Here is a 26,857-nt window from a genome sequence, read left to right as displayed (position 1 = left end):
CATTTATCTTCAAAGAACATTTTCTTCTCCACAGCCCATTGTAGCCCACGGGCCCTGACGTTCTTTTGGGAAAGACTAGGAGAACCACTGCTTTTGATGTGATTACAGCAGAGGGGTTGAGGGTCCACCAGATTGCACCAGCTTCCGGAAGTCCTGCCTGCTAGACTGGAAAAGGCATGGCCCAAGACAGGTCTCTGGAGCAGGCCCATTAGTTAGCCAGCTGGAGAAGGACCAGAGCCTCTGCAGACAGAGTAGTGTTCTGACATGTAGACCTAGACAAGAATGGTTGTCAACCAGTCAACTCCAGCCTGCCCTGGGCTCATCTGTGACTCAGCTTTCCAATCTCTTTGGTGTCCATTCTTTTCAATATCCACTCCATTTTCCCTGCACCCAAAGTTCTCTGCAATAGTTCCTTATGTGCCCCTTTGTTAAGGGGCGCCCTGGGTGGCTCAAGTCAGTTAAGTGTCCGACTCTTGATTTCGGCTCAGGTCATGATCTCATGGTTCATGAGTTCGAGCCCCAAGTTGGGCTCTGTGCTGACAGCGTGGAGCCTGCTTGGGATTTCTCTCTCCCCCTGTCTCTCTCTGCCCCTCTCTGGCTCTCTCTCTCCCCTCTTCTCTCTCAAGAATACACAAACATAAAAAGAATTTGCTATGTTATGAACTGTTCTTATGAAAAAATGCTTATTCACATAAAATTTTGCTTACAATTCTAGTGGGTCCACTGACAATCCTGGATTCCTTTGTTGGATTCCTGCTTAAGAATACCCACCCTTGAGTAACGTACCTGATAGTGATTTAATGCATTACCTCTTCTGTTTCTCAGAAACACAGCTGCTGTTCTACTATGAGGTAGACAGTCTGAGAGTGAGGATAGGGACTTGAGTTTGGGATGGGGTGCAGAAACGGGTCTGTGCTGTTGGTTGTTAGAGGAGGTAAGCGAATCTAAAAAACACTAGGACTTGGGGCGCCTGGGTGGCGCAGTCAGTTAAGCGTCCAACTTCAGCCAGGTCACGATCTCGCGGTCCGTGAGTTCGAGCCCCGTGTCGGGCTCTGGGCTGATGGCTCAGAGCCTGGAGCCTGTTTCTGATTCTGTGTCTCCCTCTCTCTCTGACCCTCCCCCGTTCATGCTCTGTCTCTCTCTGTCCCAAAAAATAAATAAATAAATAAATAAATAAATAAACAAACGTTGAAAAAAAATAAATAAAAAACACTAGGACTTATTCTGCCTATCCCACAGTCTGAGCAGTATTGTTTCAATTGCACTATTTTAACCTGTTTTCACATTAGAATTACTAATACTTAAAAAATATTAACGTGCATGCCCTGCTCACTGAAATTCTCATTTTATTAATATGAAATGGATCCTAGGCATCAGTGTTTTAAAAACTTAAATGGCTTTATTGAAGTATAATTGATGTAAAATAAAATGCATAAATTTAAGTATATAGTTTGGTGAATTCTATGTATGAAACCCATGAACGTACCCATCATCCCCAAAGTTTTCCCTGAAATTACAGGCAAACATTTTCCTGAGGAAAGTAATGCCTTCATCACGTTATCCCAAAGGGGAGAAGAATCAAAGCCACAGCTGAAGACTGGCTTATTGGGAACCCATTCATTCATTCAACATATTGTCAAAATCAGAACCCAGTTAACAATAATGGCGACGATTTGAGAAGTTAATGTACCAGATACTATGCGAGGCACTTTATGTGTATTATCTCTGACCCATACAAAAATTCTGAAATGTAAATACATCATGTCAGTTTTACAGATAAGGGAACTAAGGCTCAGAATGAAGTGACTTGCCCAATGCCACATATTATGTAGGTATTTGCAAAAGCCGAGTGTTCGGTAGGAGATCTGCTACAGTGAACCTGTGCTTCAGCCTCTAGGCCATGATGCCTTTAGTAATACCAAGTTACCTAATTCTGCTCAGAACAAGTTAAGCTTGAAATACCAGGGCTGAACAGGAACCGAAAGAGTGAAGTCAAAGACATCTTTTTTTTTTTTTTTACAATTCTCTTCTAACCAATGAGAAATCATTACAAAAGAGAAAGTACTGCCTTTAAAAGACGCAAGACAGCACTGTGCCCTCAAGAGGTGTGGTAGGTTTTCTCAAGTTGTTATCTAACCACAAACCAACTGTCTATCATTACACTGCATTTTAGAGGACATCTATGATTGGTTGGCTAAGAGAGCAACATTTAAATTTAAAGACCAAAACAACCAGGGGTCATTTTCAGTGAGAAAGATAAAGCTTTGTTATTAGAGAAAACTCCAGCTGGAGTCTGAGATTAGGCATTAAAACCCTTACCATTACCTCACTAACTGGTGTACTACTATTAATTTCTTCATCAAGAAACCAGCCCCTATTTTAAGTAAAACCCACCGCAAAGATATGTTAAAAACCACGTGAAGGCTCTTTGTAAACTGCAAGGGATTACAAACGAGCTAGTAAATACAAATATTTATAGCTTAAGATTTAATTAAAAAATTAGTCTCAAAACAGAAAGCAAAATTTGCCTGTGTACAAAGGTTATGCCAGGAGAAGGTGGCAGAGTCAGAAGCAGCCACAAGTCCTGATGCCTAAGTTCCTACTTGCCGCTGGATCACATGTAGCGTTAATGTTTTCTGCCTCCAGTTTTTCCCTCTGCTGGTCTATTGGGCCACTAAGTGCACTGTATCCTCAGTACTTTGTTTATTCTGGAGAAGACATACACAATAAAACCTATAAAAGAAAAAAAGCGGGCCAGATGACTTTACAGAAAGGAAACCATGGTTTCAAGTTATGGATTGAAAAATGACTTCCTCTTGGTACATTTACTGTACTTCATTCTGAGTCTGGGATGCATCCTCAGCTTAAGGAGATAGAAAGATTAATGGAAAAAAAACATTTATTTCAGGCAATATAAGTTCTTCTGACAAATACAGCAAGAGAGTAAGCATTAAAATTTTAGAGAACTTGAAATGCTGAAATTCCTGTAATCCAATCATCTTTTCCTCAGTAATAGCTTCTATTACAGAAAGTTTCACTTAATAGATAAGGCTGAAAATGACATTGTTTCAAATTTTATACCCTCTATTTTATGTTCATGAAGTAAAGCACTACAGAACTATACAGAGCCACCAAATCAGCAATATAGAATTTCAGGTTTTTTTTTTGTTGTTGAAACTCACTTTATTTAAAAAAAAACAGTCATGAACAATAAATTACAATCATTTCCCCCTTTTATAAATTCTTCATAAAATATATTTGACAATTTTAAAAGAAAATTTCAAAAGTTGCTTTCATTTTTGAAGTGCTGATGACTTATTTTTTGACCATTTTGTCATGCTGGTGAATTATTTTGTAGCTGCTACAATAGTTTGATTGATAAACATTTTACAATTAAAAACAACAACAACAACAAAGAGGAAAAAACAGACCAGCAGAAAGAACTATTCAGTGTGCTATTTATCTGACACTTAACACTTACTTCATCATAATGACAAAGTATCCCTTAGCACCAAAAATCTACAGGAACCCCATCTTTCTAAGTGACATCTAGTGCAAAATAACATTCTAGGAACTAACTGTACAACCCCATATTTTAACTGGCCACAGCTGCCTATGAGCTTATTTGAAATATTTGGTCTTTTTTCAATTAAGACAAATTTCATAAAACACTATAAACCATGGCAAGAGACTCTGAGGAATAATTGTTTATTGAGTACCTATTATGGGCAAGGCACTGTGCACAAATTCTCGCTTTCGTTTTTCCTCTAGCAAATATCCAGGAATTTCCAAGTATCGCTAACCTTTTATTTCTTAATCCTGGCTGGAAAAGGCTTGTAGGGTTATATACCATTTTTAAACTGTCATTTTATCAACTGACCTTTAGTGCTGAGCTCACAGTAGGTACTTAATAAATACCTCCTGACCAAAAGAACAAATAGAGACAAAGAATTTACTATCATTTTGCTTGGTATCATAGGCTATTTTAGAATACAAGGACTGAGAAAATTCCAGAAGAAACCTCCTGATCACCTCATACCTTTGCTGCCAATGAAAGAAAGATTTCCACTTCACAGGTGAAATCTTTCAAAATAGGTAATTGTTAGCTATTTTAAATGAAGCAAGACCAAAACTATGTACTTAGGGAACCATGACTCTAAGCACATAGATATTTGAAGAGCAAATGAAGCACCGGCATGCTATCACCTGAATCATCATGAATCTCTGCTGAAGTGCCACCTTACTGGTGTGACACTAGAATACTTTTCACTTCCGATAACTCAATCCCCTTGGCCAGATCTGTGTTACAGTAATTTGGTGATCCAGAGGGTCAATGGTCATGAGGTTCCAGTGTATTTCCACCTCTAATTTCCAAAAAGCTTCTTGTATTTATTGGCTTGAAAGTGATGTTAAAAGTATATGACTTTTTTATTTTAAAAGGTTTATTAAAAAAAATAATAAAAGGCTTTAGTTCAATAAAGCCTTTCAGTCCAAATTTCAAACTTCCAGATCAAGTAACACATACTTCAGAAATTTTATATACTCTAATTTTTTGTGCTTTTTCACCTTCTCTAGTCCCCAAATACACTTTAAGGAAAAAATTATGTTAGCAAAATTCCAAAAGTTGTAGAAGTTCAAAAAAACTGAGGAGACACATTGGGTGCCAACTATGCTTCAATTAAAAAAAAAAAACTCAAGAAAAAAAAAAAGCGAGGAGACTATGCAAACTATTAACAATTTCAGTATTCTAATACTTTTTTTTTTTTTTTTACTTTGACCAAAGATTCTAGTGCTTTATAAAGACTAACCTAGATACAATGGTCTTAAAGTCTATCTAACCTTAAAGGCTAATATTCTGTTTTAGGAAAACTTTCCTTAGATTTTAATTATCTGCATGTATATAGGAAAACAAACTGGAGACAACCATACAGGGTTAAAAATCAAACTAACTTCAAGAAAAGTAACAGTCTATTGGTTTTTTACATAGACCATACCAAGTGTGATTGTATAAAATCAATAATGTTTCTACTTGAAAGATATAATTGATGCCACAATATTTTATCCATTTGTCACACTGTATAGGTATCATCTCCCACTTTAGAAAAAGGTGATCAACATTTAACACAACCATATCACTATCATTACTGTGTCAAATTAGACAAGAGAAAATAGCATTAGTGCTAAAATGAAAGGAATTCCAGTGATTACACAAGAGACCATATCAGGGCAGGCGATGTGAGGGTAGATTTCTTTTGATTTCTTCAACTTTATGCTGAGGCTTAGACAAAGTCTTGAAATCAAAAATTAATATATCAAGTAGGGCAGTTCATATATAGCAAAGTTTTCAGAAACAGAGGAATCCTGTGTTCAGATTTATATCAGATTGCAGATGCTCAAGTGCAGACATGTTCCAGTGCAGTGGTTTAATTGGTTAATTGAATGCTTGGTTACTTAAAGAAGGTGATTGAATCAAGGTCCTTGCCAACCTGCTACCACATGATTGCATGGCTAATTCAACTCCTGCAGCTATAGGGCACTGGAGAGCTCAAACATACTTCAGCAGCTTTGGATCACTTAATTTTATGTTTAGTTAGATAATTTTAGACCCTCCAAAATGATGCCTTAAAAAAAAGCTGTATAATATTACAAAAATAAAAAATGTGGTATGATTTCATTAGAGGGAAGGACAGGGTAGGAAGATGAGGGAAGGTTCTTTTATTTTTCATCACTGATTTCACCAGCAAATCTCAAAAACCCAAACCTACATCAAATAATTTAAACAGAAGTGGCATTTTCTTCATATGGAATGCAAAATGCACACATTCACATACTTACATATACATAAATATATACATATATGTTTCCTTTACAAAGCTTCAAAGGTTGCATTACCAGCATGCAAACCTCTTCTTCCATGGAAATTCCTAATACTGACAAGGAATGTCTAAAATACTTAGAGACTTATTTCCAGAAAACTGGACTTTCTTCTCCTCTTGGCTCTTAGAGAATTTTCCTGCCAAACTTCCAATGATCATTTTAAAAAATGTACACCCACATTGGTAATACACACTTAAAACATACTAACAAAATGGCCAGCTTGGACTTAAGAAAAATGAAAAAAAACACCCCACAATAAAATCTAAACCCTTAGAAGGTGGAGTTTAGCTTTTTATATTCTTTTTCAGCCACATTATGTTGTTGCATCACTGTGAAAACATAAGCAGCATACCATCCGAGATATTTGCAAACAATGTATGTGTCACGTTTCCCAGCTGCTATCTTTAAATGCAATTTGTACTAATCTGAGTTCTAGTTCAAAAGCATCTGGGCGATCCTGAGGGTTTGCAGCCAGCATTTCCTTAATCAGTTGTTTCATTCGCCCATTCATAGACTTTTTCTTCACAGGAATGAGAAGTTCCATTTTGGGATTTTCCAGAAGCGCCTCTCCAACGGGCACAATCTCAGTTCCTTGTTTTACATAACTCCCTAAGAGTTCCTTCTTTGTCTCTGTGTCTATGAATGTGATCCTTTCCAGCATTGCCCAGATGATAATCCCCAGAGCAAAGATGTCAGCTTTTGCTGTGTAATGTCCCTCCCACACTTCAGGTGCCATGTAGAAATCTGTTCCACACGCTGTGGAAAGGAAACACTTGTTTACACTGACAGGTTCTTCTGGGTTCTGCCCAGAGGCTGAACAAACTTTACTGAGACCAAAATCGGCCACTTTCAGTGTGGGTTCCAAGTCACTGGTATCCAACCTGCTTTGAGAAATCAGGATGTTATCAGGCTTAAGATCTCGGTGGATGATCTGGTTTTTATGCAAGAAAGCCAGAGCACTGCTCAGCTGAAGCATAAAGCTGGTGTTAGTTTTACGATTGGGTTTCCTGGACAACAGATACTCATTCATATCTCCGCCGTCGCAAAAATCCATCACAAACCACAAGTAATAGGCGCTTCTGGGATCAAAGGCAATTTCTCCTTTTAATGAAGTCTCTACAAGCTATAAGAGGGAAAAAATAAATGGATTACAATCATCTGCACAATTTATAAAATTCAGCTATAGGGGCACCTGGGTGGCTCAGTCGGTTAAGGGTCCAACTTCAACTCAGGTCATGATCTCACAGTTTGTGGGTTTGGGCCCTGCGTCGGGCTCTTTGCTGACAACTCAGAGCCTGGAGCCTGCTTTGGATTCTGTGTCCCCTCTCCCTCTGTTCTCCCTGCTCACGCTCTCTCTCAAAAATAAATAAAAAACATTTAAAAAATTAAAATTCAGCTATAGAAAATAAGTGACTGGTTAAGTGAGACTCCCAATTTTAAGTGGAAATTCCATGAATGTTTTATTTGGTCAGTGCTTTTATATGTGCATTTTATTTTAAACTTCAATAAAATGGCTTGGGGTGCCTGGGTGGCTCAGTCGGTTAAGCATCTGACTTCAGCTCAGGTCATGATCTCATGGTGGGTGAGTTGGAGCTCCGCATCAGACCCTGTTCTGACAGCTCAGAGCCTGGAGCCTGCTTCCAGATTCTGTGTCTCCCTCTCTCTCTGCCCCTTCCCTGCTCATGCTCTCTCTCAAAAAAATAAACATTAAAAAAAATTTTTTTTAAAAAATTAAATAGCTTTAGGGGTGCCTAGCTGGCTTAGTTGGTAGAACATAGGACTCCTTATCTCAGGGTCATGAGTTCAAGCCCCACATTGGGTACAGAACTTACAATCAATCACTCAATCAATAGTTTTATTTTGAAAAGTGTCCAACTGGCTATACATTTTGTGTGTGTGTTAATGGAGCTGAACTCTACCCACCTAGCTAATAGCTTCATGAAAAAGTCAAAGTTTTTGGGGCGCCTGGGTGGCTCAGTTGGTTGAGCAACCGACTTTGGCTCTGGCCACGATCTCATGGTTCATGAGTTTGAGCCCCGTGTCGGGCTCTGTGCTGACAGCTCAGAGCCTGGAGCCTGCATCGGATTCTGTGTCTCCCTCTCTCTCTGCCTCTCCCCCACTCATGCTCTGTCTCAGAAATAAATAAACATTAAAAAAAAAAAAGTCAAAGTTTCAGCAGCCAGATCTGGGAGACTGCCAGCTGGGATATAAACATCCATTAGGAATTTCTATTCAATTAAATGGCCTGAAATAACTTTCTTGTTCACTGGACATACACTATCAAATAATCTGTGATATTAAGAGAAAAATGATCAAGGAACACTAGTTGTTACAGAAATAAAGCCTTCCTGTAGCCACTGATAAAAATAAAGACTGACATTATTGTTTCATAAACTTCTACAGGCAGAACGCAAATACATTGGCAATCACTGGAGGCTTCTAAAACCAATTTATAAAAAAACATTTACATTTTGAAATAAAAATTCAAATCTGAGTTTGTAGATTTCTTTTATACAAGCTGAAAACCTAGAACAAATTGCTATTTCATTTGTTATGATTATCTAACTATAACTCTATTACCTTAAATTCAAGAATATTACTTCACTGAATATGAATTGTCATTCTAAAATATAGATACAGTGCTTTGAAAGCATTTGTCCCATAGTGTCCTTTTCAAACCCACTGAATAGAAGCTCAGTAGGGAAGATGAAGAGTTGTTAAAGAATGAATGAACTGGGGGGGCACCTGGGTGGCTCAGTCAGATGAGCCTCTGACTTTGGCTCAGGTCATGATCTCATGGCCTGTGAGTTCGAGCCCCGCGTTGGGCTCTGTGCTGACAGCTCAGAGCCTGGAGCCTGCTTCAGATTCTGTCTCCCTCTCTCTCTGCCCCTAACCCACCTGCATTCGGTCTCTCTCTCAAAAATAAGTAAATATTAAAAAAAATTTTTAAAAGAATGAATGAACTGCTAATTTTACGTTTAAGTCCACTAGTACGTCCTCTTGTCATTTTGGAGGGCAGAAGCAAAGAGCACCTTTTCATGCCATCTCCCCCAATGGCAAACAGCTGTAATTGCAACTGTCTGCAGATGTCTTTGGCATGCATTTTCTTTGTTGTATGTGTTTGCCAGTGAGCCAGAACAGTCTAGAAAGGTACAGATCACACAATTATTTACCAAGTGCACTATTACTAAATATGCTGAGATTAAAGACCAGCGTCATCACTCCTTCATTTCCTCTCTTCTGTCTTTACTCTCAAAATCAAACTTCCTAAATAGCTTTGAGCAATGCAGAGTCCTAAACCATTCAAAGAATGGTTTAGAATAAAGGCCAGATAAGTAATGGTCAAAGTCCATTCAAAGAATGGTTTAGAATAAGGCCAGATAAGTAAATATTTTAGGCTTGATAAGCCACATAAGGTCTCTGTTTCATATTCTTTTTCATTTTTTTTCTTTTTCTTAAAAACTCTTTAAAAATGTAAAAACTGGGGGCACCTGGGTGGCTCAGTCAGTTGTGTCTGACTTTGGCTCAGGTCATGATCTCATGGTTTGTGAGTTCAAGCCTTGCACCAGGCTCTCTGGGCTCTCTGCTGACAGCGAGGAGTTTCTTTGTCCCCCTCTCACTCTGCCCCTCCTCCCACACTCTTTCTTTCAAAAATAAATAAACATTAAAAAAAAAAACAAACGCTAAAAATTAGGTGTGCCTGGTGGCTCCGTCCATTAAGTGCCTGACTTGATTTCAGCTCAGATCATGATCTCACAGTTTGTGGGACTGAGACCCACGTGAGGCTCTGCGCTGGCAGAGCGGAGCCTGCTTGGGATTCTGTCTCCCTAGCTCTCTGCACCTCCCCCGCTCACATTCTTTCTCTCTCTCAAAATGAATAAACAAACTTAAAAAAAAAAAGTAAAAACTATTTTTAGCATCTGGGCCATATAAAAACTAGCTGAGGGCTATAGTTTGAGGGTCACTGGTTGAGACCTATAGAAGTACAGTGCCCAATCTGCTTATTTCCACGTGTAGAGGATGTCATCAGCCATAGGTTCTCTTGGCTCAAGTCCTTCAATAGCTTCCCTGATCTCTTAGGATACAATCTAAGCTCTTTAACATGGGCTATGGGATCCTCTAACCTTGCTGATATTTCCAGTCTCATCTAAAACAACTCTCCCAGTATAGTATAGCCTTATTATCTTCTTTCACTTCTTAGAATGTTTTGTACTTTTTGCTTTAAGATATTTGTACGTACAGTTCTTTCTGGCTGTGAAGTTTTCTCACTCACTTACCTGGCTAACTCCTCTTTATCTTTCATGTTTCCACTGTTTCAGTTGAAACAGTTCCTGTGTGTGTGTATGTATGTATATATATTTGAGAGACAGTGGGGGAGGGGCAGAGAGAGAAGGAGAGAGAGAGAATCCCAAGCAGGCTCCACACTGTCAGTGTAAAGCCTGACGTGTGACTGGAACCCACAAACCATGAGATAAGACCTGAGCTGAAGTCAGAGGCTTAACCAACTGAACCACCCAGGTATCCCTCAGTTGAAAGTTCATAATTCCTGAACCCCAGAATTATGTCCGGTTCTCTATCATATGCTCCTATATCATCCTGTACCTCTCATTCACGACACTTATTATAAATTATACAGACTGGCCACTAAGTTCCTACGGTGAGACTACATCCTCTGTTAATTATTTGTTTTACATTTTCTTCTAGGTAAGGTTTTTAGCTATTAGGAACTGGTTTAATCTTCTAGAACAAGGAAAATACTTAGAAAAACACAGAGAAAAACAAAAATTCGTGTAAAGAATGAGAAAGCCAGGGATAGGGACTCTGTGGTCACATTATAGATTTAATTGTTTTTATCAGACGTAAATTTAGAGAAGGTATTTGCCAAATGTGTTGATCAATGTCTGGTGAACTAAATAAATCCATAGAAAAGACAATTTTAACAATGACCTACTATTGAGTACTTCCTATGTGCCAAATATTATACCTGCATCATCTCTAATTTTGACAACTCCCATGGAAGGTAAAAATTATTATTTCTATTTTACGTCTGAAGATACAGATGCTAGGAAGACATGAGCTATTTAGCCAAGGTCATACAGCTAGCAAAAGTGCTACAAGTCGAACACAGGTCTACCAAGCTTTCAAAGATGTAAGAGTACAAATAAAAAGGTGCTTTAGATTAAAAAAAAAAAAAATCACTGAATCAAGTCTGGAAGTACTTTACATCTTAAAGCCTTGAGGGGCGCCTGGGTGGCGCAGTCGGTTAAGCGTTCGACTTCAGCCAGGTCACGATCTCGCGGTCCGTGAGTTCGAGCCCCGTGTCGGGCTCTGGGCTGATGGCTCAGAGCCTGGAGCCTGTTTCCGATTCTGTGTCTCCCTCTCTCTCTGCCCCTCCCCCGTTCATGCTCTGTCTCTCTCTGTCCCAAAAATAAATAAACGTTGAAAAAAAAAAATTTAAAAAAAAGCCTTGAAAGACCACCTAATGCCTAGTTACTATGAAGGTTGCTTGATCTGGATCAAGGATACCATCAGCAATAAGTCATTTATTTAAACGTCTTTGTATCTGTAGTCCAAGAGAGATTATATATCTTGGTCTCCAAAATTCAACGCAAAGTTCAGCAAGGTCCTATTCACTTTTAAGAGGGAATGTGGTGAGACTGTTTCTAATATTTCCTATCAGTGCAACGGACATAATAAGCACTTTTAGAAATGTAAATAATAAATCAAATAGAGGCTAAATAGTTGGGCTTTATAGTCACTGCCTTAAGAGGTTTCATGGCAGAGCATGCTAAACTACGATATAAATTAGGTTCTCAAGATTGATATTTGTTTACCATATGATGAAACCTGCAGGTTTCTAATTATACAGATTAATGTGTTTGTCTCCCTTGTTGTTCCTAGTCCAAAAGCTTTTTTTTTTTTTTTTTTAATTTTTTTTTTTTTTTCCAACGTTTATTTATTTTTTTGGGACAGAGAGAGACAGAGCATGAACGGGGGAGGGGCAGAGAGAGAGGGAGACACAGAATCAGAAACAGGCTCCAGGCTCTGAGCCATCAGCCCATAGCCTGACGCGGGGCTCGAACTCCCAGACCGCGAGATCGTGACCTGGCTGAAGTCCGACGCTTAACCGACTGCGCCACCCAGGCGCCCCAGCTTTTGTTATTTTAAAATCATACTTCTGTACCCTGATGGTAAATTCTGAATTTAGACATACTCATAGAAAGTTATTTCTTTTTCCAAGAATGACTGGACTTAAGAAATTTTCGTTGGGCCTTTAACTACCTATGTTTTAAATACCTTTTCTATGCAGCAAGTATAGGCCTCCTAGAGATTTTGATCTATGTCAGAAGCCAACCTAAAAAAATCTAGCAAATCTTTTCTGTTTTCCTATGTTAATGCTTTCTCCAGGTCTACAAAAAAAGTAATTTGGAGGCAAGAGTAATTTGGAAGTTAAGGGAGCACAAGTTTTAGCAGTCAGATAGTCTCCTATATTCAGCTTCCAATTCTGTCACTTGCTAGATAGGCGACTTTAATAAATTCATTATTTATTCTAAGCCTCAGTTTCTTCATTTGTAATGATGATAATAATAATACCACCTTCACAAGACCGTTCTGAGCAACTGCCTTTAAAGCACTTAGCACAGAACACAGAACTGAGTAGGAACCCAAACGTTAGCTACTAGCACTATTAATAACATTCAAGTGCTATGCCACATACCTCATGAAAATTAACTGGAGTTGCATGGTTAAGAAACCACGTAACCCTCTAAAACAGCAGAGGCTTTTGTTCAAACTACTGATTTATAAAGAAATGCCCAATTATCTATATGGGTACTGCTATTGATTGTGGAGTTTTCATTTCTTCTGTCTTCAGTTCCCCAAAAGATTGATTTCAAATAAATGAATTTATTAGACTCTGATCTCAATCACTTCTCTAGTTCCTACACTGCCCCATTCCCATGCAGATTGGCAAGTATCATGGCATAACAGGTGGCTTATGTTATTTTTAGGTATTTGCATCATAGGTTTAAATAAAACCTTGTTTTAAAGCAAACATCTACTCAGTTCTTGGCAGACCCCTATCTACTCCTAACTATATAAACACCTGCATTTAAAAGTACAAGTTTATCTGACGCTTTTATTTCTCTTTTTGCTGACCAATGCTATGTTCAAGTCACTTCTATTTCCCATTCAACCACACATACCTGTAAATAAAGGGAAGAATTAGAGCCATGGGACATTTTTTGCACCATCCCATCTTTTTGTAAGATGCATTCCTCCAAGTGAATCACATTTGGATGTTGGCTCTTGATACTGCTTAGGGCCCAGAACTCACGCAGGGCTAATTCAACATTTTCAGGTGCATGGCATCGAATCTTCTTCACTGCCACCCGTGCAGAGGTCTTTCTGATGACTGCTTCATACACAACACCGTAACTGCCTCGGCCTACCTCCCGTATTAGATCGTACTTTGGCTGGCTACTCACCATCTTCAAGGTCAAAGTTTCTGGAAAAATCAACAAAGTTTGCTCTGTTGAAATTAAGTATACTTACTGGCTTATATACCTTCTTATGTATGATTTAGTTATCTGTTTCACTGTTTGTACCGCTTGAAGGGTAACTGTTATAACTTAGGCAAATCTAAATATTTTAATAATAATAATAATAATAATAATAATAAATCAGCTAACATTTAGGTAGTACTTACCATGTATCAGGAACTGTTCCAAGCACTTTATAATATTAAATTCATTTAATCCTCACAACAATATTTTGAAGCAGACACTATTATGGTCATTTTATAGATGAGAAAACTAAAGCACAGTTTAAGCAACATGTCTAAGGTCAAACAGCTACCAACTGGTGGACCTGGGATTTGAAACCAGGTCATCCGGCTCTGACCCTCATAACTGTAACCACTACGTTATACTGCCTCTTACACAAACTGCTTCAAAATATTACTGTTAAAAACAAACCAAAAAATTTGTTTTTTCTTGATCAGTAAGTAAAAATGATAAACAAAACTCCAGCTTCTCCTTAAAGCTGACACACACACACAAGTTCATAAAAATGTCAACACAAAAACAAAAAACCCCCACAGTTAGAAATACAAACACCTGGCTTGGGCTTAAGGACTGAAAGTGAACCACATTACATATAGAACTGAAAATGTGTAGTTGTTCTTTTTTTTTTTTTTAAGTAAACTGTCAAACTGTATATGTCCTTAATTTAATTTTATGTTATTTCCTCATTTCTTGCAAAATAAATGAAAAGAAAGTTTGTGGAGAAAAATGGTCTTTTAAAAATAAAGCAAGCGCCTGGGTGGCTGAATAGGTTGAGCAACAGATTCTTGACTTTGGCTCAGGTCATGATCCCAGAATCCTGGGATTGAGCCCTGCATCTGGCTCTGCGCTGAATATGCAGCCTACTAAAGATTCTCTTTCCCTTTCTCTCTCTCTCTCCCCCTCCTTCCCTCCCTCTGCCCCTTTCCCACCCAAGCTCGCGCTCTCTCAAAATAAATAAACTTAACAAAATAAAATAAAACAAGCTACTTAGAATATGGTTACCTTTCTGTTGGTGAGTTTGACAACAGCTATTTAGATCTAGACCATTTTTGCCACCAAAACCTTCTCCTCCACATGAAGGGGCTCTCTGGCAGAGATCTTTCAACTTGAAAAATCATTTAAAGGCAGAAGCAAAGGCCCTACCCAGAAATGCTCGTGAGTTGTATCAAGAAAGTCGAAAGCATGCCACCTCATTCTCCAAAAAATGTTGCGATTCTCACGAGCTTCGGGAACAAATCTCATTTGCAGCTGGCCACGATGCGCAAGAGATCGTGCAATCTTCACAGCGGACAGTTTGGGGGGTACAAGAAGCTACTGACTCTTGACCCTGAAAAACTGGGTCCAGCTACTCTAAGTCCATAGGGAAGATTTAATAAAGAAAATGAAAGCTTCTGAGATTACTTCTTCGTCCCACTTCCTCTAACTGGAACCCCCCCCCCCCCCGTTCAAATTCCTATTGCATTTCCTAGTGTCTGATTTCCTGCCACGGAATCCGTGCCCCAGGTCCACAGCAGCCTTTCTTTCCCGCTCTCCGTGGATCGCCCATTACTATCCGTGTCAAAGTGGCTCGTGGCCTGCAGGCTGGCCCGTACCCCCACACGAAAGGGCACCCCAATAAGCGGGAGGGAGGGCGCGTATGAGATCCCTGGATGCGAACCTGAGCGGCCGGCCGGCCCTTCCCGGACCCTCGCGCCGGCCCTGCTAGCCCAGCGCCGGGCCGCCGGCCGGCCCGGCCCCACACCTGCCGGGCCCGGGAAGGGCCAGCCCTGGGCAGAGGTGTTGCCCGACGCGGCGGCTCAGCGCCCCGCTCATTGGCCGAGGATCAGGCCCTCCCCCTCCTCGGCGGCGTCCTGACCAAACCCGGAGGGGATCCTCCCGAGGCCCTTCACCCCGAGGAGCCAGTCCTGCAGCTGCCCTGACTCCTGGGGCTGGCGGCTGAGGCCCAGAGCCTGGGCAGGAGGCCAGGGGCAGAAAGGGAGGCCGCAGCCGGGGCCGGTGGCCTGAGGAGTGCGGGCCGGAGGCCTTCCCTAGGAGGACTCCGCTGACAGGTCTGTGACAGGCCTCCCGGGGAGGGAGGCGCATGCAGGGCTCTCGGCTCTGCAGCAGGGCCTCTCTGCCAGGCCTTAAGGGCCAGATTTACCTCAGGGTAGCCGCCGCCGCTTCTCCCTCTCACGGGCTCTGCAGGCCGCCATTATCGGGCAGCTCGCGCCTCAGCCGCGGCGGCCTCCAGTCAGAGACCGGCGCGCGCCCCCGTGGTGCGCGCGGACACACCCCCTTACGCCGTGCGGCCCCGCCCCCCTCCGGCTTTCCGTAGCGCGAGCCGGGACGCCGAGCGCCATCCTTATTGGGCGCGCGCCCCGCGCTCCGCCGTCCTCCTCCCTCTCCCGAGGCTTTCAGGAGCCGGGAGTCGCCGAAGGTGTGCGCGCCCCGGAACGCACCACTAGTGCCCCTCCCCGCAGGGGTGGCCGGGTCCGGGAACGCGGAGGCCGCTGCACGCCGGGACTCGGTATCCGTAAAGCCGCAGCGGGCGCGCACGGCCCGCGGCCCCTGGGATGGTCTGCGGCAGCAGGTCCGGGCCTGGGGGTGCGCGCGCCCGGCGCGGCCTCCCCGCTCCCTCCCCGCCCCCCTTCCCACCTACCGAGCTGCGGGCAGGTGTGCGGGGGTCGCTGGGGCGGAACGCCTGGTGCATCTTCTTCGGCTCGGGCCTGGGGTGCCTGCGGGACGCGGAGCTCTTCGGCGGGCCCGCGGGGAGGCGCGGCCCGAGCTGGGAGGCCTGGCGTCCGCCCCGCCGGGAGGGAGGCTGCACCTTTTGTCAGAGTCACTGAGCCATGTTTGCGGACGGTGCAGTTGCCCAGGCGGCGGCGGCGCGGGACTGGGTGCGATCATCTGGGAGGACGCCGTCCCCTGCCCCGCCGGCGCGGTGGTATCTCCCTTAAAGAACCCGGCGCCTCATTGTTCCCGGGCCCCGGCCGCCGGGAGTCGGGGGCGCCCTGCCCGGCGCCGAGAGGAAGGGGAGGCGGTGCCGGCCCCTGGCGCCCTGCCCGGCGGCTGCCCCCGCGTGGAGTCCGGATCCAACCCGCGAGCGGCGACGGGCGGCGGTCCGAGGCAGCCGGGGCCGGGATGGACCGCGAAGACGGCTGTACTCTCGCGGCCAGACTGACAGCGGTCCGTCAGATCCCGGCCCTCAGTCGCCTGACAGCCAGCCCGGGACTGTCAGCGACTCAGAGGCTCGGACCAATCCATTATTCAGTTAGTTACACAGATCAGTAAGCAGCCGCCAGAAACGTCCGTTCCTTCTTTGCCAATTTATTCTGCATCTACTATTTGTCAATAAAGTGGCTGTTCCTCCTCCCAGTGGTGCATTGGCACGATGTGCAAAGCATCCCTGTCACCAATCTCAAGGATCAACCGCTTACCCATTTTATTTTCTGTCCTCTATTTATGGACCTTCTCCCGAGAGTCTGGGACTGGGTTAGGTCTTGAAATTAGCTTTACTAATCCTGACCAAACCTCACAAGGGCAGGTTTACTAATCCTGTTTTTACAGGTGAGGAAACAGACCTCTGCCTTATTTGACCAAATGGTGTGTTTTTGTGGGGTGTGTGTGCTTTGAATACCCACTCTCCTGGTGTAACTGCCTCCCCGCGCCCCCCCCCCCAACCCTGCCCCAAACCCAACAATACCCGGCTCTATAATCGGTTCAGACTTTTGTTGTAAGTACCATCTACCATTCTTTAGCTGTCTGCTGGGAATACTGACGCTAGCCAAGGTTGTTTCTGCCCTTGAAAGTAGAGGGAAACTATGGAAGGGCTTATTACCTGTGTGGGTAACTGATCAGAATCAGGAGAGGGGTATCTCTTCCGGTCAGAAGAGCCTTTTTCCTTTTGTTGTGTCGGTAAATACAGGAATCCCTCATCTGACGCTGACTGCAGAACTGAGACTTGAAATCCATCCCCAGAACCCCCAAAGATAGGCAGTGAGGTGAAATCAACGTGTTACGGAGGCTGAAGCTTAAATAATTGGGGTATCTCTTCAGGAAAAACATTACAGAATGGCTCCACGAACACACTGCTGAGACCTTGGAAAGTGTCTCTATAGGGGACTCAAGCTTAAGCTTCAATTAGCTTCAGGGTAGATCTGCCTGGCTTATTAAGTTACAACATTATTTGTTTGCCCATAGGACTTTCACTAGACAGAGTTCCTGGGGACAGGAATCTTATCTATCGATGATTCGTCTCTGAAGCCTCCTCTATCTGATATGGGACCAAAACACACCTGAGGATAGTACTACATTGCTTGTGAGGAGCCAAAACAATGTAACTCATTAAGAAAATCTGGCAACACATAGCCACTCTCCGTATATATTTACTATTTCACCCAGCAATCCTAGGCCAAATCCTAAACTTCTTAGAATCAGTCCTAGTGATACATTGGCAAAAATACAAAAAGCGGTGTGCACAAGGCTATTATTCATTATGGCATTTTTTACAGCAAAACACTGGAAACTGCTCACATGTCAATAAAGAACTGGCTGAATAAATTACAGTACATGCACAGGATAAAGTGCTAGGCAGCTATAAAAAGATATATGAAAGACTTCTTACATATACCAATAAACATACTAACCTGGAGTGATGTCGATATATATTGTTAGTGAAATAAAATGCATAATAGTGTTTAGATGCTATCTTCTGTATAAGTAATGGAGTGATGTAAATATACATTAATTGCTTATATTTACAAGTTAGACAACGGAAGAATAAACCCCAGTCTTCTAAAAATGGTTGCCTTTGTGAGATGGAGAGGGCAGGGACGGAAATGAGACTTCTGTGAATGTACTTTATGATACAGTGACTGTTTTGGAAACTTGTAAATGTTTTGCATATTTATAAAACAAAGTTAAGTAAAGAGAATAAAACACTCCACAAAAATAAAAAACAGATGGGAGCAAATGAGCCATTACATGTCAGATTGGTGGCAAAACTACACAGAGAAAATCATTTCAAGTGGCTTTATATGTATTTTGACTGTATTTCCCTAATGGGATATAGTCGAAGGACAACTAGAACTGCATACAAATATTAAATTGCACTTTCTAGTCTCGTTGTTAGTAGTAATATTGACACTGCTGTTTTGAAACTATGATAGATATTTAAAGATCAAGTCAATAAGCATGTTAATGTCATTAGGCATCAAGAATTTCAACATATGAGAAAAAGTTAAAAATATTAAGCCTAGGATAATTTTAGATCTGAGTTAGATAGCAGAATGAACAAAGTACATATTGTCCTCTTAAAAAATGTGTTTTCTAGCTCTCTGCTGAAAAGGCCTAGAAACAATCACGAACCCAGTAGTAACAAACACTCCTAATGCACAGATTTGATCTCCACATACCATTTTCCAGTTTCAAAAAAAGTAAAAAGCAAAGAGAATCAAGGCTCCTTAGATAAATGGCTGGTTCCAGATCTGGATCATCTCATGCCTGGAAGCCAGGAAGCCATCAAAGACTATTGGGGTCACGTAAGGATGACTGAGGAACCGATATGAAGGGGTCCCACTGGCCAAAGATGGAACAATTTCGGCATTAAAAGAACAATAATGACTTCAGTAGGTTATAACACATAAAATATATAAAAACCCATTAGTTAATAATAATGATACTTAAGGAAAACAGCATGTTTGTTACCCATGGAGTTTTAAAGGGAGTCAACTAATTACTGTGAACATTGATAAAGGGAAATAATCAAACATTTTTTTTCTGGTCATTCCTCCGGTTATATTGTACGTAGGCAAATAGTAGGTAAAAGTTATTTTTTTGGTAGAAGAACTCCGACTAATAAATGCAAAAGAAACGATAGGATTAGAAAATCATGATTTTGCAAACCTTAGTGAAGTAATGAGTCTAGGTGAGGATCATGAAATGATGCTAAAACAATTGGATAAAGGGTGTTGGGGAATTTTGTAATGGAAAGCTTAGGCTGACAGTGCCTGAACCCAGTGATCAAACTTAACATCACCAGGATTCAGCGCTCTCCAAGAAATATTGTTGCCTTAAAAAGCAAAAAAGAAGCTGAGTCTAATCAAGCCAAGATCTAATTACCCGTTTACCAGAAATAAGGGAGATAGACAAATCAGCCATAATCAGCCAAACTCAAAATGTGGGACATTCTACTACACAAGTGACCTGGTTTTTGCAACAAATTCATGGTGTGAAATTTCAAAAGGAAGACAGAACGTTAAAGCATAAAAATCAAGACACTTGCCAAATGCAATAACCTCATTTGGATCCTGATTCAAGCGAGCCACTGTCAAAAGACATGTTTGGTACAATCAGGGAAATTTGAACATGGACTGATAGGTTAAATTAAGGAATTCTTGTCCTTTTTCGTTAGGTGCAATAATGGCATAGTGCCTGTGAAAATAAAAGCCTTTTTCAATTAGAATAGCACATGGATGTGTTACGGATAAAGTGTAATGAGGTCTGCGCTATGCTTTACAACCCCACAAGCAGTATAGCAAACAAAAAGAGGGAGGAAGATTGGTAAAATGTTGATAGTTGTTGAAACCTGGTGCTGGGTACATGGGGTCCACTATTCTACTTTGGTATATGTCTGAATTTTTCCATTATAACAAGTTAGACAACTATGCTCAAAAAATTAAATGACGGTTTTAGACAGGTGGGAACTTGGATGTAGCAATCCTGCCCCCTTGTGGCAGGTTCTATTAGTACAGCTGGTGCCCCAGCCTTTAAGGCAGGTGTGAATTCCCAGAGGGGTCTAGAGCCACGTTGTAAAATCTCACAAGAACCCTGGGAAATGAGTAGTATTAGTACACCATTTCTAAGCTGAGAAAAGGGAGACTCAGAGGAACTCAGTAACTTAAGTTCCTAGGAAGTCATTGGTGGACCCAAGACTCCAGGTCCAAGTCCTATAAATTGCTGTGATTCCAGACTTTACTTTTCCTATCTGAACAAAGGGGTCCCATGCAAAGAGGCAGGTGGAGATGCCCCTAATTACGATAGGTCCATAGGAAGCAAATCACTGGGGAGCAATTTTGCCTGTAAAATACAGATAAATATAAATAGGTACTATAAATGTAAATAAAATAGGTAATATTCATATTCCTCCCTGTGCCAGCACTGTGCAAACAGGACACTTTTACAACCGAGGAAGCAGTGGTTCTAAGAAGACAGAGTCACACAGCTAGGAAATATCTGAATTGGGACTTGAACCCTGGTCTGACTACAATGCCCATGTGTTTCTTAATTAATTTTTTGAGATATAGTTTGCATACAGTGGAACGCTCACATCTGAAGAGTATAACGATTGTGTTTTGAAGTTCAACTATTTTAACTATAGTATCCTGCTTGTCTCACTTTTAGCATGGATAGAAATATTAATTTTTTCATGGATAGTTTTTTTTTTTCTATGTAGGAATGGGAGCCATGAAAGAGAAGAAAATGGTCAAGAAAGGAAGCTTGCATGGTAAGGTCAAAGTTCACAGTTCTGCCTAGAGCTGACCAGCCCTCTGATAACTTTTTTTTTTTTTCCTTATAGGAGAGGGTGGCTCCTATTTTTATCTCTTGTCTTCTTTTAGAAGAATCTCCTCATGCCCTCTCAGCCAGTTAAACATACAATTAAGATCATACAATGGATCTCAAATGGGTCAGCTTGCCTTTCAGGGCCATTTGGCAGAATGTCTGGAGACATTTTGGTTATCACACTGGGAGGGTGGGTGCTGCTGACATCCAGTAGGTAGAGACTGAGGATGCTGCTACAATGCACAAGAGAGTCACCCACTGCAAAGAATGATCCTGCTTAAAATGTCAATAGTGTGGAAATCAGTAACAGCAGTAGACCAACTATGCAAATGCAGCTTCAGGGCAAGGCTCAGTCTCCTTTCCCACCAGGCTGCTGGCCCTAAATTCCTCCTCTGCAGAAATTCTGGAGGCATGACTGATGCTTTATCAGAGACATGGTACTCTCTGAACTCATCTCACCCTAGGCTAGTCACAAGGTGTTATCAACATACTACTAAATTATTAAGGACGACTAACCAGGCCTACTAGTGACTGTTTGGGGAACAGCTCCTATCTCCCCATAGCAGGGAGAATCCCCATCTATGTTCTCTCCCCTCTCCTTCCCAGCCACATCTCTGCAGGGGGAGGCTGATGGAGAAACTCCTTTAAGGAGAGTGCCAGCTCTGGCACTAACACGCTTTGTGACCTTGAACAAGTCTCCCTGTTCCGTGCCTCAGTTTCTTCATTATACATGATGAGGGGACCAGCTCATCTCTACAGATCTTTCCAGCTCTGACATCTGATTCTTTAGTTCTACACCTCCACCAAGCAGATTGAAATGGTTATTTCTGATCCAGCCCCCAAACAAGTGATTTAGGGTACCAAGAAGGTCGTGGGCCAGGCACAACTTCAGCTGTTTTGTCTTTGGATGGGTCCTAGTTGTCTCCTCAGTGAGGACTGAGAACAGTGGAGCAGCTAGTAGTTAAGACCAACCTCCCCATCCCCTGTCCTTGGTGCCAAGAGCTGCTGCTAGGCGGTGTCCCCATCTGATAGCCAATATGGTTGAGGAGGGCCACAAGACAAGGTCCCAAGAGCATCTCAAACTGAGGATTCATTCAGCTCCTCAGCAGATACTAAGATGTTGGAGCTTTGGCTGCCCCTGGCCTTTCTGGAAGTTGTGTGTTACAAGGGCAGAAACCCAATCAAACTGACTGAAAAGGAATAGTTGGCAGGTGTGCCTGAGAGGAACTGAGATGGGAATACCAGTTGCAGGAAAGGTTTGATCCAGCAGCTCACATAGCACCAGAGACTCAGCTTTCTGTATTCTGCCTCCCACTTTGCCGACAACATCTTAAGGCCGGCTTCTCTGATGGGCCCAGGTGGTAGGCAGCAGTCCCAGGGGTTCAGCCTCAGGAGTTTGCCCCTGCAGGAAAGAGAAAGTCAGCCACTCCATTCCTCAACAACAGTCCTGAGATTGAGTCCTGAGTCTTTGGATCTGATTGGCTCACTAAGGATTGTGGGCCTTCCTTGATCAAGCTCTGTGTCCTGGAGAATAGGGCTTATTTACTGGTGGGGGCAGTTAGCAAATATCACTTCACAAACTCCTCCCAAAGAGTTAATCTGTGCCTGGCACATGGTGGGCACTTTATTCATCCATTAAGTCAACAGCTATTTAGTGAGCAACTACTATGTGCAAGAAATTATGCTAGATGGTGGTGAAAAGGCAGTAAACAAGAAGACAAGGTCCCTGCCCTCATAGCCTAGCCAGGGTGACAGACGCCTAAACAACCGAAGACAGTACAATGTCATTTAGTGCCACAGGGGGTTACATGAGCCCAGAGGAGAGACCCGAAATTGTTCTTACGTGAAAGGGATACAAGGTCAGGGAAAGCTTTAAACAAGAAGTGACATTTAAATTGAGATTCAAGGGGGCACCTGGGTGGCTCAGTCGGTTAAGCATCCGACTTGAGCTCAAGTTATGATCTCATGGTTGGTGAGTTCAAGCCTCTCGTTGGGCTCTGTGCTGACAGCTCAGAACCTGGAGCCTGCTTCGGATTCTGTGTCTCCCTTTCTTTCTGCCCCTCCCCTGCTCACACTCTGTCTCTCTCAAAAATCAAACATTTAAAATTTTTTGAAAAAGAGTCTTTTGTGTTTTGTCCTGCTCTGTTTTTATATTACTTTTGCTTTCCTTTCCTTATGTTCTTCTGTTTTGTATCTTAAATTTCTCATATGAGTGAAGTCATATGATATTTGTCTTTCTCTGACTGACTAGTTTCGCTTAGCCTGATACCCTCCAGTTCCATCCACGTAGTTGCAAATGGCAAGATTTCATTCTTTTTGGTTGCCGAATAATACTCCATTGTATATATATACCACATCTTCTTTATCCATTCATCCATCGATGGACGTTTGGGCTCTTTCCATACTTTGGCTATTGTTGATAGTGCTGCTATAAACATGGGGGTGCATGTGCCCCTTCGACACAGCACAACTGTTTCCCTTGGATAAATGCCTAGTAGTGCAATTGCTGGGTCACAGGGTAGTTCTATTTTTAATTTTTTGAGGAACCTCCATACTGTTTTCCAAAGTGGCTGCACCAGTTTGCATTCCCACCAACAACGCAAAGGAGATCCTCTTTCTCTCCCTCCTCGCCAACATCTGCTGTTGCCTGAATTGTTCATGTTAGCTGTTCTGACAGGTGTGAGGTGTTATCTCATTGTGGCTTTGATTTATGTTTCCCTGATGATGAGTGAGGTTGAACATTTTTTCATGTGTCGGTTGGCCATCTGGATGTCTTTGGAGAAGTGTCTGTTCATGTCTTTTGTCGATTTCTTCACTGGATTATTTGTTTTTTGGGGTGTTGAGTTTGCTAAGTTCTTTATAGATTTTGGATACTAACCCTTTATCTGAGATGTCATTTGCAAATATCTTCTCCCATTCCATTGGTTGCCTTTTGGTTTTGTTGATTGCTTCCTTCACTGTGCAGAAGCTTTTTATTTTGATGAAGTCCCGATAGTTCATTTTTGCTTTTGTTTCCCTTGCCTCTGGAGACGTGTGGAGTAAGAAGTTGCTGTGGCTGAGGTCAAAGAGGTTTTTGCCTGCTTTCTCCTCTGGGATTTTGATGGCTTCCTGTCTTACGTTTAGGTCTTTCATCCATTTTGAGTTTCTTTTTGTGTATGGTGTAAGAGAGTGGTCCAGGTTCATTTTTCTGTGTGTCGCTGTCCAGTTTTCCCAGCACCACTTGCTGAAGAGACTGTCTTTATTCCACTGATATTCTTTCCTGCTTTGTCAAAGATTAGTTGGCCATACGTTTGTGGGTTCCTGTTCCTGTTTCTTAATAGGGCCCAACCCCAGCTGAAGGGGGCAGAGGTGTGCTGATCAGCCTTAAACGTCCAACATGAGGCAGGAGCCAGATCCTGCAGGGTCCGGTAGACCCTGTTATGGATCTTGAGATAAAAGTGAGTCATCGAAGTTGTTTTTTAAAATTGTGGTAAAATATATATAACATAAAGTTGACTTTTTTTTTTTTTTTTAACCTTAAGTAAGTCTCCACATCCAGCATGGGGCTTGAACTGACGACCCTGAGATCAAGAGTCACATGCTCCACTGAATGAGCCAGCCAGGTGCCCCAAACTTGATCATTTTTAAGGGTACAGTTCAGTGTTAAGTACATTCACAGTGTGGCACAGCCATCACCATCCATCTCCAGAACTCCTTCGTCTTCCGAAACTGAACCTCTGTCCCCGTTAAGCACTAACTCCCCATCCCCTCTCCTTCTCAGCCTCTGGCAACTGCCATCCTATTTTCTGTCTCTATGAACTTGCCTATTCCAGGTAAGTCATAAAAGCACTGTATGATATGTAAGAGTATTTGTCCTTTTGTGTCTGCCTTCTTTCTCTTAGCATAATGCCTTCAATTCATGCATCAGGCATCAGCATGTCTTCGTGTTAAGGCTGAATAATCTTCCATTGTATGTACACACCACATTTTGCTTACCCGTTCATCCTTCCATCACCGACGGGGTTTAAGTAGAGATTTTAAACATGATCAGATTTGCAGTTTAAAAGATCACTTAGCTGCCAGGTGGAGGTTGGACCAAGGGTGGCGGGAGGAACGGCGGGAAGTTGGCTGCAAAGGTCTAGGCCAGAGGCGATGGGTGGTGGCGTAGATGAGGCTGTGACCAGGAAAGAGGGGACAATTAGACTGAAGGGCAGGTGGGAGATTGTACGGGATCTGGGGTTTGGAAATTTGGCATGAGAAGGAGGAATTGTCAAAGAGTGTGGGGCTGACCTCAGTTTTCCTTAAGGACCCAGATCTGAGGGAGTCCGCTGAGCTGAAGATAAGATGTCCTCTCCTCACATGTCAGAGCTTCCTTCTCACCAGCCCTACCTTCTGGGGAACACAGACTGAGCCACCGAGAAACTTTCTCATAAGCTGGCTTTCCCTGTGGCCTTCTAACAGAGAGAGGGCACGCCGGTATGCACATTCTTGTTTCCCTGACTGTTCAATGTATCTTGGTAAATTCCTAGATTGATATCTGCTTTAGTGATTGAATCTGCCTCTGCCGCTTGGTTTTTGTTAATCCATGGGTGAAAGATGATGTGGTAAAGCTCAGCCCCAAACTCAGGACCAAGAGAGATGCTGCCTAGTGAGCCTTTCTCATGCCCGTCAGACCTCTGTGGCACTGTATTATATGCCGGGAATTCTTAAAGTTCTAGGCGATTCTAGCCAAGAAGGCAGGTGCCTGAGCTGCACTCTGGTTATGCTGTGTGGTTGTAGCTTGCTCCTCCCACTGCTGGTGGGACCCTACAACATTCTAGGGAAGCAACCTGTCAATGTTTAGTAAGTACCCTTTCAAAAATCAATCCCATTTCTGAGAGTCTAGGCTAAGGAGGTAATTGAAAATGCGACAGTCCCTGTAGCATTATTGAGAACAGTGAGAAACTGAAAGCAAAAAATGTGTCCAACGATATATCGATAGGATGGGATATTCTGCAGCCATTAGAAAGTAGGCATTCCCAAAAGAGTAGGTCCTCTTCTTAAACAGGTGAGACTAATCTTTGTGGAAGTGGGGTGGTTATTGATGGGGAAGGTGAAGGAGTCTTCTGGGGTGATGGAAATGTTCTGGATCTTAACCTGGGTGATGGTGACGTGGATGAGTACATATGTAAAAATTCCTTGAACTCGGCACTTCCTGTTTGTGTTCTCTGTTTGTGTGATGAGACCCCGATGGAAAAGAATGAGTTCTGAAGGCAATGCCCGCTAGAGTGTAAGCTCCTAGAGGGACTGGCTTTGTCTGTTCCCGCTGGTGGCCATGTGCCCAGAGCCCAGAGCCACGCTCAGCACGGACCAGGCCCTCAGTTCCATCCTATTCGACGATTATAGAAAACGTTTGGGATAACACGTTAAATGAAAAACAAGTCCCAAGGCTGCGCGGCTTTTCAGTACGCTGTGACTGTCGAGTTGTAAAAATGATGGACAGGAGAATAATTGGAAGGAAATGGAGTAAATGTGGTTGTGTTGAATGGTGCAGTATGGGAGAGGAGTTTTTAAAGTTTCCTTGATGAACGTCTCCTTTCCCTTCTGTTATTCTGCACGGAACATCGCTTGGAAATAGCCGATGATGGAGTGTAACACTGATTGAGCGCTTATTCTGTGCCAGGCTTTTTTTTTTTTTTTTTTTAATTTTTTTTTTTAACGTTTTATTTATTTTTGAGAGAGGGAGAGACAGAGCATGAACAGGGGAGGGTCAGAGAGAGGGAGACACAGAATCTGAAACAGGCTCCAGGCTCCGAGCTGTCAGCACAGAGCCCGACGCGGGGCTCGAACTCACGGACCGCGAGATCATGACCTGAGCCGAAGTCGGCCGCTTAACCGACTGAGCCACCGAGGCGCCC

The 26,857-nt window shown here is 42.6% G+C and overlaps 1 protein-coding gene and 1 long non-coding RNA gene across 8 annotated transcripts in view; one reads left to right on the top strand and one right to left on the bottom strand.

Moving 5' to 3' along the window:
* Window positions 1-2,881: 2,881 nt before the first annotated feature.
* Window positions 2,882-16,253, bottom strand: PDIK1L (PDLIM1 interacting kinase 1 like). Of its 4 annotated transcripts, none has more exons than XM_023258331.2 (3): window positions 16,081-16,253; window positions 13,083-13,384; window positions 2,882-7,000 (listed from the first exon to the last, which is right to left on the bottom strand). In XM_023258331.2, exons 2-3 carry the CDS (start codon window positions 13,365-13,367, stop codon window positions 6,260-6,262), a joined length of 1,026 nt encoding a protein of 341 aa, XP_023114099.1. In that variant the 5' UTR covers window positions 13,368-13,384; window positions 16,081-16,253; the 3' UTR covers window positions 2,882-6,259. The 4 variants fall into 4 exon arrangements, with proteins under 4 accessions (XP_023114099.1, XP_003989729.1, XP_006934487.1 ...); XM_003989680.5 differs by lacking the exon at window positions 16,081-16,253 and adding an exon at window positions 15,583-15,734; XM_006934425.4 differs by lacking the exon at window positions 16,081-16,253 and adding an exon at window positions 14,586-14,911.
* The window catches only part of LOC111561696, a 25,969-nt gene continuing 14,015 nt past the window's right edge, over window positions 14,904-26,857 (top strand). For 3 of the 4 annotated variants that reach the window (XR_006584059.1, XR_002744367.2, XR_006584057.1), the window contains exons 1-2: window positions 14,904-15,490; window positions 20,875-20,925. This is a non-coding gene — a long non-coding RNA (uncharacterized LOC111561696). Of the gene's footprint in view, window positions 15,491-20,874; window positions 20,926-25,266; window positions 25,437-26,857 lie in introns of all 4 variants that reach the window. The other variant, XR_006584058.1, reaches the window with a different exon arrangement.

Source organism: Felis catus, chromosome C1 (assembly GCF_018350175.1).
Source record: "Felis catus isolate Fca126 chromosome C1, F.catus_Fca126_mat1.0, whole genome shotgun sequence".
NCBI lineage: Eukaryota > Metazoa > Chordata > Mammalia > Carnivora > Felidae > Felis > Felis catus.
This window is presented reverse-complemented; position numbering and strand designations above follow the sequence as displayed.